The sequence below is a fragment of the Chiroxiphia lanceolata genome, chromosome 2, assembly GCF_009829145.1.
Source record: "Chiroxiphia lanceolata isolate bChiLan1 chromosome 2, bChiLan1.pri, whole genome shotgun sequence".
Classification (NCBI taxonomy): domain Eukaryota; kingdom Metazoa; phylum Chordata; class Aves; order Passeriformes; family Pipridae; genus Chiroxiphia; species Chiroxiphia lanceolata.
Window position 1 is genome coordinate 104,871,954 of NC_045638.1, and position 18,090 is coordinate 104,890,043.

The following is an 18,090-nucleotide window of genomic DNA, read 5'->3' on the forward strand; positions in this document are numbered from 1 at the left end:
TGTGGTTTCTGTGCTTTAATTTTTCTGTGGTTTCTCTGTAGTATTTTGGATTTCCATGAGGAGAGTCTAATTTAGATTTTAGCAATGCAAACTGTATTTGATGTTTCCATTTTCCAAGCTCAGTGAAACCTGAAGTAGCAGATTAGGAGCAGTGTAGAGATCATTGTGGGGGAAGGCATCTGCATGGTTGTATATTCATAAGTGTGTGTATACATGTATACATGTAACTTGCTAGAAACTAGGTTTGGGGCATTTCAGATCTCCTGTGTGAATCCTTTATGGGGGTGACCTTATCTCAATGCTGATGCCACTTGAGATAAAGACATTGGATTACAGAGTCAGTGGGTCTGGAACTTTCCACCAGGTAACTCAGGAGCCATGAGTGTTTTCTGTTTCATTTGGCTTGTGCCCTGTGCAGCTGGAAACCCGATAACCAGCTTCAGGACTGCCTGGTTTAGCTTTCAAAGCAGGGGGTTGCAGTACAGGTACCTATGCCCTGGTGCATATATATATATATATATATAAAATCACAGAAAGAACTGTCTTCCAAATAAGAGACAAGGCATATTCTCTACAATTTTATGTAGAAAATCAGTTTTTAGTGGTGCATTGTCAGCCTAATTAGTCTGTGTAGCCCACATACATAGCCTGTGAACCTGTCCACTTTGTACCAAATGTATTGAATGCGTGCAAGTCCCAACATACTCATGAAAACTATATAAAATAATATTTTGGCAACATTCTCTAGCATAAACAGGATTTTAAACTGACAACTAAAATACCTGCAGACACGAGTACATCTGCGGGACCGTCACGATAGCTCGTAAAAGGGCTATGATCGATCTGTGCTGTTTTAGATAAAAAGCAAGTGTTTGAAACTGCTGAGAAAGGGGAGCTTTGAAATGAGTTTCATGGGACCAAATGGTGTGACAGTGTGTGCTTAAAATAGTTGGAAGCACATGATGGTAGCATTCACACTGCTTCATCCTGGATCAGCCACCGCACACCTGCGCACACACGTTTGTGTCTCTTTTTTCTGCATTTGCCTGAATAGCGAGTGTGTGCCATGACACTGGATTTAAGCTTCTTGCCAGCCAGTGCAGTGTTTTGGAGTCCTCAGTAGCCAGTATTATTCCTCAGTGAACAGCATTGCTAATGAAATAAAATGCATTCTAATGTGGCGCTGAATCCTGTTGCTTAGGAAGTCGCTGGCCATTCCTGTCACTGCCTAAATCACAGTCATCAACATCATCAGTAGCATCCTGGCCACTTTCAGAGGAAGACTGGAAAAAAAAAAAGGAAACAACTGAAAAAACAAGCACAAACCACTGAAAATAGTGGAATTACTTCATGAGGCTTAGGTAGCCCCTGGTGGCTGATCCAAGTTAGTTTATCTGTGAGATGATTTTTTATTAAACACGCACAGTTTTCCCTGGCAAAAAATGCAGCAGCATTTCACGTACTAGACTCAGAATTTTTTAATGAAGTTTGGTGGTCAGTACATTATTTATGAGGAGCAAGAGGTGCCAGGCTGGCCCAGGGATGCGTCAGCCATTTGTTCTTCTGCCATAGACAATGTCAGAGCTAAGGCCTTGGGAACTTAATTTAGCTGAGAATAGCATAGCTTTCATTTATAATTTAGTCTGAAGGTTCTGGCCCAGGGTCGAAGTAATAGATGGCTGTGAATATAATGGCTTCAGACACGGGGTCTGACTGCATCTCCTCAGCCTGTGGTGCCTTTCCCCACCTCTGTGCTTGACCTTGGCTGTTCCTTGTGGTCCCTCTGTTCCACCATCACTGGAATTCACATCTCTGCTTGGTGTATTAGATTTTGGGGCAGATCTTGCTGAAAGTATCTCTGCAAAAAGTGTCTGTGTGGGTGGGATTTTAAAGCAGAACCAGTTCACTCAATAATGACATTTAAAGGAAAATATGTATGAAGTACAATCCAGAAGTAGGACATGAGGTGAGATACTTTTGCTGATCCAGGAATTAGTTAAAACTTTGCAAGCAGCAGTAGGTCTTACAGTTCTCGGCACTGAGAAGAAAACGATCAGTTAATATTTTTAATATTTTTTTTGCTTTCTAAGTTACATTCAGCTGTAGAATGTGGTCCTTGTTTGTGGTAGCTGCCAAACTGGGGTATGTAAAGCAGTGAGCAATGTCACAAACTTTTAGGCCATGTGAGAACACTAGATCAGCATTTAAAACATGCATTTGGACAGTTTTAAAAACAAAGCACAAACTCTCTGTGTTTATATTCCTACACACAGCAAGTTTCTATTGTTTTGGGGTTTTTTTCTGCTTGAGAAAAAGCAGTCTCTGCTCCTGTAAGTAAACACCTTGCATTTAATATTCTTTCTGCATTGTCCTAAATTTGAATTATGGATTTCTGCTGCCATCACAGGAAGATTTCTTGGCCAGACATGCTAGAGGCATGCATTCATTTCTCCTTTATAATGATAATTTTGGGATGCTTCTCAGTGTTATTAAGGCACTTAAGGTGGGCTGCTTGGGCTGGTACTCAAGTGACTACTGCTGTTAGTGGTATTTGACAGGTATTTTCAAGATTGTTATCCTACTAACAAGCTACTTGTAAAGTTTCGTGTAGATATTGCAGTGAATGCAAACACACTCTAGGAAAACAAAAGCTATTCTCTTCTGGTTTTAAACACTATACTTAATTTGAAATATCTCTTAAAAAAAAATAGAAATTAGTAATTTTCTCTCTAGTCTGCCCTAACCTGTTACCTTGATGTGTCTTGGGGGCAGGGAAAGCTGAATTATCAGGAAAGTTAACAAAAATCTCTGTGTTCAGAATTTTCTTCTTGTTATTAAACTTTCTGGTCTTCTAGCCTTCGTTTCTGTAAAGCTTTATAGTTGGCATTTCAGTAGTTTGACCATTACCACAACATTGTGAGGATTACTGGCTTTCCAGCATTTGTCCAGAGTTTCTTGCAGCATCATCCAGGGGTCCTTGGCTCTGGGGTCTTGGAGTTACTTTCCTCATGAGTGAATTTTCTGTCATGGAGCCACTAAATTTAATTCTCTGGCAGGAAATGGCTTCACATCTCTATTTCTGTCTGACAGATCTTCTCCAGATAACCTTTGGTTTACTTTCCTCAGACATATTTAAATCTGTCACTTCTCTTAAAATTGAAGAGATTTTTAAATCTTTGAGCTCCATAGCTTAGTATTCATCTCTCGTGCAGATGTTAAATTAATTTAGGCTCTATATTTGTCTGTGGAGCTAAGTCTTAAAACTTCGACTTTGCCCACAGTTATTCCTGCTTTGGAAAGCTGTGCACAGAGCCTCTGATACTCATTTTGTCACTTCCACACCCTCTTCCCTGTGTCACTGCCAGTGCCCAGACCAGCTGTTCACCACTTCTGCTCATTCTTTAATCTGCTGCACAGTCAGGTCACCTTTCCCTGTCTTCTCACTGCTCGGCACCTTCAGGTAGGATGCACAAGCACAGCACAAGTGAGAATGGAGGGAGAGGGAGCCGATTTCCAGAATCCATCATAAACTCTGAGTTAAAAATGAATGTCTTAGCTGGATGCTGGAGAATGCTTCCTATGTTGGCACTCTACTGTTGTGCAGAGCAGGAAAGTACACAGAAATACACATCTTAACCTTCACTTTTCTGTCATCAGTTTGTGTATATTTTCAGGTTCCCTTCAGCTACACACCTTGTCTTTGTATTCAATTGTATGCCTTAAGGCATATATTTAATAGCTTTTACTAATTAAAATCACTTGCAATATAAACATAGACTTAATATTTTTACAAACTCTGGCACCTAAGCTGAGAAACTTCAGAAGACCAAGAGGGTCTTTTCTTAGGCTTTTCAGTCAGTTGAGTGTTCTGGATGTGTGTGTTCTGTACCTCAGGTCAGTGGTTCCTTTCCTCTTTGTTTTCTCCCCGGGGGGAGTAGCAATAGTGACAGAGCAGGAGCGTCTTGATTTTTTTTTTTTCCTCCTTAAAAGTTTTGCAATCAAGTCTTGTGATTATTCATGGAATCACAGAATATCCTGAGTTGGAAGGGACCCACAGGAATCATCCAGTCCAACTCCTGGCCCTGCACAGGACCATCTCCAAGAGTCACACCATGTGCCTGAGAGCATTGTCCAAACACTTCTTGAACTCTGTCAGGCTTGATGCTCTGACCACTTCTCTGGGGAACCTGTTCCAGTGCCCAACCATCCTCTGTGAGAAGAAACTTTTCCTGATATCCAACATAAACCTCCCCTGACTCAGCTTCAAGTTATTCCCTCAGGTCTTGTCACTGGTCACCACACAGAAGAGATCAGTGTCTGCCGCTCCACTTCCCCTCACAAGGAAGCCGTAGCTTGCAATGAGCTCTGCCCTCAATCTCTTCTTCTCCAGGCTGATTACACCAAGTGACCTCAGCTGCTCCTCATATGACCCTTCACCATCCTCATGGCCCTCCTTTGGATATTCTCTAATAGCTTAACGTCTTTCTTATAATGTGATACCCAAAACTGCACACAGGACTTGAGATGAGAGGCTGCACCAGTTCAGAGTAGAGCAGAAAATTCCATGGCTCAGTAGCACTTTCACGTGGTCTTCCGTGCAGCTGTTGGGCAGGTTACTTTCTGGTTTGAATCTGAAAATGCACATTCTGTTTACTGTTTATAAAACTTACTAGCTGTAATTTTTTTGTTGCTAAAGTTTAACTGTAGTTGACAGATGTTGATATTGGTTGAGTATCCAGCATAATAGGCCACGTGGAGAATCCTTGAAATGCTTCCAATGGAGTCCAGATTTTAGCAGATCTTCTGAGAGGACTTTGCCTGGTGGTGGTGAAGGTTGCAAAACTGGGAGCTTGGATCATGTGGGCTTCCTGAGGTGGGGGAGAGGAGAAACAGGATCTTATGGAGAGAATGGAAGCAAAGCGTGAAAGAAATGGATGTTGGGTGTCCATTAACTATCATGGCAGTTGTTGTCTTGTTGGGCCAGTAGTATATCAGTCAGACAAGAAAATGCAATAGCTAAACTTCCACTAATGGTTGTGGAAGAAACCTGAACACCCTCCCCAGGAACCTTACCTACTGCCTACAGCTGCTGTGTAACGGTGCATCCTGACTGATGGGTTCAGTGATTGGATGTTCCTTACAGCAGTCAGACCTGCTGCAGGCACAAGGGTCTTGGGATGGCTTGGGATACATCTCCAGTGCAAGGAAATAAAATATGTGCTGTTCTAAACTGATGTTTTTCCCCTGTTTCTTTCCTGTAGCCTCGCCACGTGTTCAACATGCTGAAGAAGTACGTGCGCGCTGAGCAGAAGGACAGACAGCACACCCTCAAACACTTCGAACACGTCCGCATGGTAGACCCAAAGAAAGCTGCCCAAATCAGATCTCAGGTAATCCCCACTGAGGGTTACTGTTTGTTCATAACCATTGTGAAATTTCTGTCCACCTGCTTTTTATAAACTACCTGACTCCTTTCTGTGGACAGCTCTATGTGCAATCAAAAATAATCCTCTCTCCATCAGATTAGGGCAAAGAGATGTAGTAGTGTGGGTATGGTTTTTCTTCTGAGAAGAACCGGAAAACAGGTTTTCTGTGTATCCAGACAGTGAGTCAGTTGTGGGCATTTCCTGAGGAGCCTTTCAGAGCATTAATGCTGAGAACCTTAATTAATGCTTTGGTAAATAAGGGCTCTGGGAAAATGTCAGTAGTAGATTTAGCAACCACACATGGTTGTGCTTCCCTCAGCTGAAGTGGCAGAACAAGAAGTCCTGTAGCCACCTGACTGCGACCAACCTTTCTGTAGTCATTGCAGAGGTACTTGTAATGTCTATAAATGTGATTGCTGTGATGCACTTGAGTTTAATGTGTTCTTTTAAAATGGACACTGTAGTTCATGACATTTTAACTGCTGAATGTTACTGCAGTCCTCAATGTGCATGTTTTGGAACAGCTTTTATGTTGTCTTCATAAATCATGGAGGGTAAGAAAGCAAGAAAACAAAAACCCCAAGACTGAAGATGAAGCTGGCTTTCAAAACAGCAATTAAAATTGAAGGCACAATGGATAAGCTGTTAAAACAGTATGCTGTAATCTATGGAATTCGATGGTGTTGCCTCTGCAGGATTCAATGGCAGGCAGTGTTCCAGCCAGTTTTTGAACTGACTGGTATTGCTAAAAGCCAAATCAAAACCATGTACATCCCTGAATGGGAGATTAGATTTCTCAAATATCTGTTTCAGCCAGATGTGTACATTCAGATCGTGCTGTCTTGAAATGGCTGGAGTTAGAAATGCACCCTTCTAACCATCTTCTGCTGTGACCATTGCCTTTGTCTTGTCTTAAGCATCTAACATGATTTAGTTTCTAAGTCACTGGATTGTTTAATAACAAAACCAGTGCAGGTTGTGTGGCAGCACAGGTGAATGGAAACTGATACTTAAAAACAAGAAGTGAAGTGTATTGCTTGGTATGCTGTTATAGGAATGAGTATTGATACACATCTTTGTTTCTTGAATTGGTGAGAAGGTTGGGAAATACAGCCTGGAGGATCTGTTTGTGAATTTTTTTTTTCAGTGGCAAATAAAAACCAAAATACTTTGTTCAAAACCATAAATACTCTATTTGGATTTGAAGAAATCATACTGTTCTTTCATTAAAATTGCTTTCTGCAACACATTTTCTTTTTTAGGCCTAATTATCCTGTCAGTCTTATTAATCTTTTAAAATGCACCTCAAGTTCTCTTTCTACTGAAGACAGGTGATACTTAGGAGAGTACCCTGGGCGAGCATTTATCATGTGATGTCGTGACTCAACCCGTAGCAATGTGAGGGCACCTGAGGCAATAGAGATGTAATCACATGAGGCGATGCAGTAATGCTTCTGGGTAGAAATATTTTTGTTTTCAGCTGAAAATGCTGGCAGATGTTTTTACAAAGCTTTTTTTTTTCTTCTTCCCAGAGAGCCGTTTCTTTTCGCAATATTGGGATTTAATAAATAAGTAAATAAAACCAAACAACTGAAACACTTTGATGCAGCAGTCATTGCACCTCACTTGGTTTGCGTGTTCTTTGAAAACTTAAGGGTATGGGCAAATGTAGTGGTGTTGAAAGATGAATGAGGCTGTGGATTTCTGCCACAATGGCTGCTCGTGTACATGCTCTGCCCCACAGCAAATGTAAATCCCTGCTTTAAATAACTGCATTCCCATGGGATTTTAGGTAGTTGCTGTGGAAGAGCATCTAGAAGCTATTTTGGTAGCAGCTGTAGGAGAGAGGTGAATTTTTGTAATGCATTTGACAGTTTCAGTATGTAGAGCATACTGAAATCATATACCTAGAACAAGTGAAGAAAATCTTGCTTTCTATAACCTATAAAATTTGTGATAATGTCAAATTATCCGTAGCATTCCTCTCCTTAAAATCCTGTTGTTTCCGTAGGTTATGACACATCTACGTGTGATATATGAACGCATGAACCAGTCTCTCTCCTTCCTCTACAACGTGCCTGCTGTGGCTGAGGAGATCCAGGATGAAGTCGGTATGCAAACTATTAACGTAGAATCAGGAATATATTTCTGTGATGAGAAATTACCACCAAAAGCTAAAATACGTCATCTCATTTTTCCTATTGATTCACTGTCCCAGCTGAAAAAATAGAGTAAACTCGCCAGTGTTCTTAAATTGTAGATTAAATTATAATGAACATTTGGAATACAAATCCTGTATAACACATGCAGTGGTGTCATCACATTGTTGTAAATGCCTTCCCTGAAATATGTTCATTGCCATTTGGAGCCTCCATGCTATAGGGATATAGCTCTTGACAATGAGATTTAGCAAATCCTTCCTGTGTTTGGATACTTAATTTACATGATAAGTGTTTACATCATTTGATGTAGATGTTTTGGAAATCCTGCATCTAAAAAATTAGTTGCAGACCCAAGCACCCAAGAAAAGAGTACCTATCAACTTGACAGTAGCCTAATGGTCGTGCATTTAGTTCTTGGTTAGATGGGCAAATGGATATCTCATTTCCTCTCACATATCAGCACATGAGCTGGGCTGTGGATGAATCAAGTAGCAACAGTCCCATGCTTGCATCTTCCCTGAGTGCTGTCACAGCAAATAGCTGTGAGGGAGAGTGGTCCTTCCTTCCATCCAGGTTCACATTGCTAATGTGACTCTTTAGGAAAGATAACAGATGGTTAAATGTAAAGGCCGGAGGTGGGACAGCCTTTGTCTTTGGAACAGCTTTTTTTCACAAGATGTGAATGGTAGTTGATGGATTAGTTTCACAAATAAACCAGCCTCAGCTGACTAAATAAATTATTGATTTCTTTAAAACACAAGGGAGGGAGGCATGCCTCTGCAGTAAGGATTAGGATGCATTTAGGACACAGGGAGGGGATGGACAGAGGGAGTAGCAGTGGATTCATTTGCCCAAAGCATAAGTTAGGAAGGAGATGTGCTTCTACTTGTGAGGTAGCTTGAGAGGGCTGGGGATGAGATCAGGAAGTTGTGGAAAGGATTGGGAGGAAACAAAAAGATAACTGGTTTGTAATTATCCTTCCTCATGTGTTTCCACGCTCCACAATTATAAGGCACAATCAGCAGTATTAGTCTGCAGGTGTAGAGTCATTTGGGGAGGAACAACATTTTATTGATCATTTGAAAGCATTTTATTTCTGTAGCAAAGAAGATGTCAATACTATTAGGTCTTTGAGATGCTCAGTTTGTTTTCCTTTTGCACTGCTATCATTCCCTTCAGGTTTTTGCTTCAAATTTCAATTTATTCTATTCTTGGTAGTGTTAATACTTGTTGGTGAGGGCATTCTTCTAAATTTTCTTCTCCCTTCTAAATAAGGAAATAGAATGGGAATTTCAGAGTCTTTGAAGTGACATGAGAGCAAAAGTCTATTAACTGCTGAGTGGTTTACAAGAATCTGACTCCTAATCGCAAATGTGATACTAATTTTTTTGGGAAAAAAAGAGCCTAAAATTAGTAGGATATTATTTCCTAATAAGATGAGAGCAGCTAAGAAGTCTCAAAGAAAACATATGTTACAGTCTCTTGAGTAGTTTTTCCCTACCTTGATTTTTTTTTTATGGTTTAGGCTGTGCTAAAAACTATTCAAAGCATTGCAAAGGCTAAAGCAATGAAAATGAAGTTCTCACAGTGGGAGTTACTAAACAGCGCAAATTAAAGCACTATCAGATCTGGGTAAAATATCAGATCTAGATAAAACAGTTCTCAGTTATGAGAAAAAAGCCCAATGTCTTTTAGTATCAACATTCTTCTCGTTGGTAACATTTTCTGTATGCTTGGGTTTACATGTTGATTTTAATGAAAGTTTGTGGAGGTCATTCCCATCTGTTAAAGGAGATACTATTCTTCTGGTTTTGAGCACTGATCAGCCTGACTGAAATTCTTTTCTGAAATTATTGAGTTTCTGAGTCTCTATACTCTTTCTAAACCCATGAAAAAGGACAGCTGAAGAATCTGTGGAGAAGTAAAATACTAATACAATTGCACTTTGTAGCATTCCCAAGATATATTACAACTCTCATCAAAAAGACAAATGTTTCACTAAATACCTTTTGTTAGAACCATTGACTTAGAAATTCTGAGTCAGCAGAAAAGTTGAAAAATACCCTAGGTAAAAACATCTCACACACAGAGTGTCTGAATAATAAATTACATGTAAGGAGACATGGTTGAAAATAGTTTTAGTTCACTTTTTTTGTGCATTATAGTTTCAGTTTCTAGTTCGCTCTTTACTGCAGAGTTCTTCATGAACAGTCTTCACCTTCAGGAATGAACAATCGTTGCTTTAGAAGGCAGAGCTCTGACAAGGGTAGTTTTATCCTAAATTGAACAAGTAGCTCTATGAGCAGGAAAATAAATGAGATCTAATTTGCTGTGAATTTATACCATGGGTTTAATTCCTCTTACGTCTAATAAGGTGCTGTTTTTGACTAGATTTTTCTCATTGCCAGAGATAGTATGACCTGTTTTGCACAGTTTCTCCATAGCAGTCATTGACAAATTTGAATCTCAGGTCTTGGAATTTATTTTTTTCTTTTTTTTAGAAACTAAACTAGGAATACATGAAAATTTCCCTTATGTCTTACTGGTAGTCCATTGCCAAAGGTTCATGCATGAGTAGTAGGTGGTGTTCTGTCACTGAAAGATAAATGTGCTTGAAGGTGCACACTTTTAACTCCTGTCTGTTCTATTTGAAGTCTTTCTGCTGAGCAATGAATTTGAATTGTATGAGGTAGGTTCTGGAGTTATTCCTGGGGCATAGAAGCTGCGTAGAGAATGTTTTCTTCAACAATCTGAAGACTTTTTTTTGATTAATACTTGGTGATCAGATGAATCACAGTCTAGCAGTTGGACATTTGAAGTTCCCTTTAGAAATACAGGCTATGTTTGAAGTTCCTGCCTCAAAAGACAGGTTTATAGCCATAGTTTTAAGGTGTAGAATCCAAAAAATGAAATTCAGCTTCTGTGCTAAAAGCAGGCTTTTATGCCTTTTAAAACAGCCTTTTCTTGTTATTTCATAAATCCAGCAGAGATGATGGCAGGAAGTCAGGGTAAAATTTAAGAGTTGTAGTCCTTATCTGCAGGTTTTCATCACCAACTCATGTCCACTGGCTTTAACAGTGAGTGTTGTGGTAGGAGTACATGGATACGTGGAAAGACCCACAGCACTCCGAAGGGTAGGAAAGCAGCACTTAAAGTGAGGATTTTCTGCTAAGCATTTGACCAGTATGTAGTGTACAAATGCCCCATTAGGGTGACAGGCTGGTACTGTAGCAGCAAATTCCAGATGTGTGAGGAAGGATACTGCTGACTGTGTTTTTATTCATGCTGAGTGGGTCAAAAAGGGCCAGTATGAGAGTTGCAGAAGGAGGTCTGTCTGACCATGACTGTTCTGACAAAACCTGGAAAGCATAAGCAGGTCACTTGGGTAGGAGGCCATTTGGCATTCTGGCTGCAAGTGATTTCTCAAGGGACAGTGATGTAAATGTGCTAAAAACCAGGTCACTCTCAGCAACTGATGTAGTTCTTGGCGTTAAGTGGGGCTTCTCACGAGCAGGAGTATGCCCCAGGAATAGGAGAGTGGCACAGAAAATCTGAGAAGATACATTTATTTGCACACTGTAGGTATTTGCCTACCTAGGTATTTGTACTCCACCTTTTCCATCTGGTAAATCTTGTATACTGTTTAATATGTATAGAAGCCCACAGAGAGCAATATCAGGCTTTAAGAGAAAATCAGCAGGTCCTTTGAAACACATCCTGCTTTAAAATCCTTATTGATTAGACTGCTTATCCATGTATGTAAAAGGCAATTTATTGCTGGGAGTGGCACAGCAGGCACAGCTTCGGATCAGAAGCTACGTCAGAGCTTTGTGCATCAGCCACATGGGCAGGCAGTGAACTGAATTGTAATTCTGTCTTGCTGCTCATTCCAAACTGATGTCCTCGGCTCCATCTTTTCTAGCCCACCCTGATTAAATAGTCAGCACTGTATTATACCACAGCAGTATTTTACCTAAGATCATAAATACTCAGTTATGAGCAATAAGTAAAAGAATATGATTTCTTCAGTCCCTTGGCAAATAAAATCAAGCTATTGTTATTTTTATTATCTGTTCCACTCTGCCTGTCTTGTTCTTCTGCAGCATGTTCTGGATGCCACACTAGCATACATAGCTAGAAGAGAGGACAAACCCAGGCAGACCCCAGATCACTGCTTGCTTTCAGAATCATACGGTGTGCTATGGGTCAAATATTTGTGTGCTCCAGCCTAGCATGGCAAAATTTGAACAATACATTCCTCTTGACATTTTCTTTACAACTTCCTATGAAGATTTTTTGTAAGTATTTTTAGAAAAAGGACAAGCTACAGGCTAAAGATGTCTGAAGACTTGCTTTCTTTTAACCTTCCTCTTTAACCATCAGGCCCCAATACCTGTCAGTGGAGGACCAAGTTAGCGCCGCCTTAGCTGGCTCTGGTCTTTCAGCATTTATTGGACTAATTGGTGATTTCTTTTTTCTAGCTGCTGATTCTGACCTGTAGTCCATCCACAGCCTTTCTGCATTTCTTACCATGAGGTGAATGAGGATGCTGTTCTCCATTCATTCTCCTCCTTAAGAAGTTTGAGGGCATTAGTTGCTTGCTGCAGGCTAACAATTGAGAACAACCACCACTGTGGTTTGAGGACTGATATTGCAAAACTGAAACAGGCCCTTGGGGGCTTTGCAAAAAGTAGTTCTGTGTCTGTCCTATTTGGTGCCATTTCTTTTGTGATTTGTTTTCTTCATCCACTTCCTTAAAAACTACATTTTGAATATTTAATTAGTAATGTCTTTCAGACTGCAATGGGACTTCTCAGTGCCTCATTTTTCTGTAACTCAATTCCTTGTACTTTCTGTCTTGAGATTTAGCTGAAGGGAAGAATTCTACTTTAAAAACTACATAAGATCTTGAAGCAATGCTTAGAATTTCTGAACCTTTATTTGAAGTTGGGTTGCTATACCAAGATATCAGAATAATAAAGGGAAGTCGACATACATTTAATGTGTCAATAGCTTGTTAAAAGGCTATTGAAAAGTTTCCAAGGGTATTCAAATGAGATTGTACAGAATGGTATAGTTCATACCAAGTAAGAACAGTAATTACCTTATGATTCAGTTAGACTAGAAAATTTTTGAAATTTCTTTTTGCTTGTGGAGTTCTAGCAGTTCTAGGCTACTTCATGGGACCCAGTTCTAGTCTTCCTCTTAGAGTAGAGGCAAAAGTCCTGGTAGCAGTTGATCGATGCAATAATGTCATGCATCAGTGTGGTTATAATGCCTCTTTTTCTTTTTTCTGGTGAAGTAAAACAGTGTTGTTGAAGCATGGGTAGATGAATTAGCACTCTAGGATTTACGTGTAGTGGGACAAACCAAGTTCAGTGAACTGGCATAGAGAAAGATAAGGAATCGTCATCAGTGGTGTTCTTTCTCAGAACAGTTGAGTTTTGCGCCACTTGACAAATATGCTTAATCCAGCCAAGGTAAATCCAGTGTGCGGCTCCAGTAGTTACAGAAATCCATAACTGAGACAGGTTGGACAATTCCTTTTAAGTTTTATACTTTCTGCCATTCTGGAGTTCAATGGAATTGTCATTTCTAAATTACCCCAGGCACTCAGCTAATACTGAGTAGGGGTGTTCAGTTTGGGGCACAAGGAGATGTCCATCTCTGCCAGACCATACGTATTGAATTTCCACCCCTCATCTCTTTAAAACCAGCACATTTTTCCATGGCAGCAAGTCTTCCATTGAGATTTGTTGGGTATGTCTACACACACAAAGAAATTTCTCAATAAACAGTTTCTAGAAGTAGCACAATTATGTGTAGGTCTTGCCAAAGGTTCCGTAAAACCTGCCTGCTAGTTCTCAAGAGGCTGTTTGATGTGTCTGTGCTGTCATACAGGCTTCCCATTCCTGACATTCTGCTCTGCCCTCTGTGCCCATAAGGATAATGCAACTGGAATAAGCAGTCAAAAGCAAGCCTTTAGGGAATGTGTATTTGCACAGGTACCCTGGGGTGACTTCAGCACTAACTATGCCTGTGCTTTCTCCCCATAATTGATTTGGCATGTTTATATGTATCCAGTAACCTTAGCTTTTCAAAGAAAATTTGAATTTTCTCTGAAGTGGATATTTACCTTTAATCTTTTCCCTTGAAGGCCTATAGCATTCAGCTGAATAGATGTTTTTTTAGGACTATAGCAAAAAATATATTGCTGAGTCAGTGGTTAAGATAGTAGAGTTCTCCCATATAAGCAATGAAATACATTTTCATATGCTTGAATACTGACATATGGCTCAGGTAGATTGCTTGATGAGCAATTAAGACCTTCTCCACCAAGGACATTGATTTTTAAGGCATTTGTCTCATTCGTATACGTATGTGTGTGTATGTGATATATATATATATATATATACACACATGCACACTTCAGCTTTTTTTTTTCTTGAAGCATCACAAACTTGTGGTCTTTACTAAGCCATCAGTTTTGCCACTTTGTATTCTCTGTAAAATATTTTACAATTATTAAATGTCATAAATAGTAAGATGCAGTTTGTTGGAGCAAGGTGATGTATTTTGTTTGTGTAGGCAATCAGCCAATAGCACAGAAGCACAGAATGACTGAGGTTGCAAGGAACCTCTGGAGATCATCTGTTCCCAGCCCCCTGCTCAAGCAGGGCCACCCAGACCCAGTGCTTGGTCATCTTCAAGTGAGATGTTGATGTTTAGAAGGAGCCTCCTGTGTTTCAGTTCATGCCCATTGCTCTGGTCCTGTCACTGGGCACCATGGAAAAGAGCCTGGCTTTGTCTTCTTTGCACTCTTCCTTTATGTATTTATGCACGTTGGGTGAGATCCCCCTGAGCCTTCTCTTCTCCCAGCTGAACAGTCCCAGCTCCCGCAGCCTTTCCTCATAGGAGAGATGCTCCAGTCACTTTATCATCTCTGTGTCCCTCACTGGACTTTTTCCAATGTGTCCATGTCCCTCTTGTACAGAAGAGCCCAGAACTGGACACAGCACTCCAAGTGTGGCCTCACCAGTGATGAGCAGAGGGAAAAGCTCACCTCCCTCCACCTGCTGGCAGTGCTTGCCTAGTGAAGCCCAGGAGACCACCTTCTTTTTCCAGCAAGGGCACATCTATGGCTTGGTGCCCAGCAGGGCCTACTCCAGCTCCTCAGCCCCTGGCATTTCTTGATGAATAGAGGTGTTTCTCCAGGAGCAGGAGTTTGCACTTCTAGGTGAATGAACTTTCCTCCATTAGTGTGTTATATTTTAATAGGCAAAGATATTTGCCAGCTGGAATGACAGTTCTGTGTTGCTTTGTAATTCTGTGTACTGTTTAGGAGCTTGAAATGGCTGAAGAACCTCAGTTACTTCTCCGGTTGCAGGACTCAGCTCTGTATGCTATTAAAAATGCTCTTTGCTGCAGCTTAGGAGAAAAGGAAAAAAATCCGGGAATAAAGCCAACATTTTCCTCTTTTAAGCATCTCTTATGTTCTGTCCAGAGTATTTAACTGTCATAGAAAATTAGGGAGAGAAGTTAGATGATTAAAATAGTATAAACGCACTTCACTGACACTGATGTTCTGAAATGCTTTCATTAGCCATGTACTATATCCTCCCCATCTTTTGTAGCTAAATGGTCTATTGTGTCCTGTCATGGGTGCTAATGTTCTTCAAGAAATATATTTGAATCCTGATTTTTGTGTGCACAAGCCCGCTTTCCATCTCATAAATATGTGAACCATGACTTCAGCCAGTAAAAGAGCCAGCTTCCTCCAGGGCTCACAGATACTGGGATAAGGATAAATGGCTTCACATGGCTTTGGTTTGGGGTGGCTTCTTCATCAGGGAAAGTGTGGGACATCTTGTTTTCTAGTTCAGAAATTTAATTGGATAAAAAGGTCTTATAAAGTTTATTAAGAGACTATTTTCCTCTGTTTGAATAACACTGCTTCTGTTTCACTTGCATCTCTGAGAAATCTGATCTCATGATCCAAGTGTTAGAAACTGAAAACCAGGAACTTCTGATAATAATCGTGGACTTGTAGTTTATAAATATTTTTTAATTTTCCAAGCATCTACTGTTTCAGTGAATATTTAAATCTTTCATTCATCCTTTAGCAGGGGAGGTTTAAAGATGTGCTTGCCTTGATTTCTTCGGGAGCTGATGGACAGAGCACTTGTCCTTCTTGAAGTTCTTATTCTGTGTCCTTTCCATTTACTACAGCGCTGAAGTATTTGTTTCATATGACACTTCCTTCAAATAGCAAGTTTTCATCCCACTCCAGGTCACACAGGAATTATGACCACGAGACCACTCGGGGACGCAGTGGCAAGCACGCTGAGACTGTGTCCATTTAAAAAAAACTTGTTTTTAATCCCGGCTCTGTTGCAACCATTTGTGCTGTTGAGTGATGGATTTTCTCTTCCCAGTTATCCCTGTTTTGGAAACACAGTCGTGTATTCTGTGTGATTCCTCTAAGATCCTAGCAGGAAGGTTAGATTGTTAAAGAAGCAAAGTAATCATTTCAATTCTTACAGCCAGCAAATTGCAAGTGGTCCAGTGGAGAACCAGTTACAAACTGCCTGCAGAAGCTATGTGTTATAGCCTTATATATGGTATATTACAGAGCTAATATGTCAGTCATCATCCCCAGAGAAGGTCTCTGGAATTGTTACCCAGGGAAATTCAAGTGCTAAAGTCTGAACTGCATCTCTGTGGGCAGGTGTACTGAGGGGGATGGCTAAATATGCCCCTGATACCAACGATGTAGAAAGATCTGCTTTATTCAAGCATAGCTTTCTTTTCAGATGTGCAGAGTGGAAATTCACGGGTGCTTATTATGGTCAGGAGTATCTGGTGTGTGTTCCTGCTAGGCAAGCTCTACTGTTGGGATACAAAGGGGAAAAGAATACTGAGGATATGTGATTTTTATAGAATGGCTGGATTGATGGAGATGGTGCAGTAATGTCCTGTCAGTCCCTGTGCACATGGGGTACAATGAAGCAATCTTTCATCAGTGCAGCTTTATCCTGCCATGAGATTCTCATATACCCAGTTCAATTGAAAAATGCGTTTTCCTGAATAATGCTGCTAGGTGAGATTCCAGTTCTTGCTCTGTTCTGCTTCTTTGTTTTAGATCGTGCATATGAAAGCTGGCATAAAAGCCATCAGAACAGGTCACATCCCACTTCAAGGTATATTTGTTAAATGTAATAAATGCATCTCTTTAGAATACTCGGACAACCAGGATACATTTGGCCTATGAAATGCTTAAAACTGAGTTAATAAATAAACAAAATACATGTTATCTGGAGCAATATGGTTTTGTGAATTCTGATTCAAACTATTATAAATGAGTCAAATAAAAAAGTTGTCTTTTGACCAAGGGTATCAGGGGCAACAAATAAGGTTCAAATTTTTATATTTTTATGATCTATTTGGTGATTCCTAAGCTGCCTCTGAGTTCAGTACACATCAATAATTGCTGTGGCATTCATACACTCTGACCCTTGTTTATGGAAAACGAGGGCTAACTGACTTTTTTCAGTGTTAGGAAGTGGTGGAGTTTTAAAAAGTTCTGCTGCAGTTTTGAGTTTTATACTCAAAGAAATATAGTAGTAATATTACTGTGTATTATAAGGTTGGCAAATAGATCTGATTATTTATCAGTAAGACCAATAAATAATTTATAAGGTAAATTAAGTAAATAATTATTTTCAGAAAATAATGCAATAAAATTCTGTAGCAGGTGTTTCATATAACATGGTTTTTTGCAGAGCAGTTTCACTTATAAGCTACTTAAGATGGAAATGTAGTTGGCTTTTTTTACTTCACACAAGTCTGAGGAATAATAATGATTGCTGATTCATCTGGCAGACAATATCAATGACGATTGGTAGGGCTGTTTATTTGTTTTAATTTAGAATCTTCAGCCTATTTGAAGCACTAAATGATACGTAATTTGGAATTAAATGTGGAGTTAAATTTAACTTGGAGAATTTGTCACAGTGCCTTACGTGGATCAGGATGATGACATACAATATATGTTCTGATTATGGTTATAGTTTCAATTCAATTTTTTCCCCAAGTATTTTTAATTTTTCCTTGTCTGCCTTGATACTGGGTTGTTGCCATAGCTTACTTGGAGGGGAACTGTTTACAATGTGAAAACATTGGGCTCAGTGTACCAAATGTTTCATTCAGAATTTTTACACAGAAGAGTGCCATAACATGAAAGTAGGATTTCTCTACATTTAAATCCAGAGCTTTTAAGGATGTGACTTATTTTTTGAGACAATATTATTAGTTAACCATATCGAATGAGGGGACCACAGAAATGGATAAAAAGGCATGAATTTTTAAAGGAAAGAGCAAGGTCTTTAATTTCTGTTTACTAACTCTCAAAGATGACACAAGCTTCTGGTTTTGGACTTATTTATCCCACAGCTTCCTTTACTACCTCTGCTTTGAACGGAGGGGTGAAAATGCAATCATTA

At 39.8% G+C, this 18,090-nt stretch overlaps 1 protein-coding gene across 1 annotated transcript in view; it reads left to right on the forward strand.

The window, feature by feature from the left end:
- APP (amyloid beta precursor protein) overlaps positions 1–18,090 on the forward strand; it is a 204,558-nt gene that overhangs the window by 151,577 nt on the left and 34,891 nt on the right. The window contains 2 exon segments of the mRNA XM_032680859.1: positions 5,262–5,390; positions 7,438–7,537. Coding sequence (XP_032536750.1) covers positions 5,262–5,390; positions 7,438–7,537 — 229 coding nt within the window.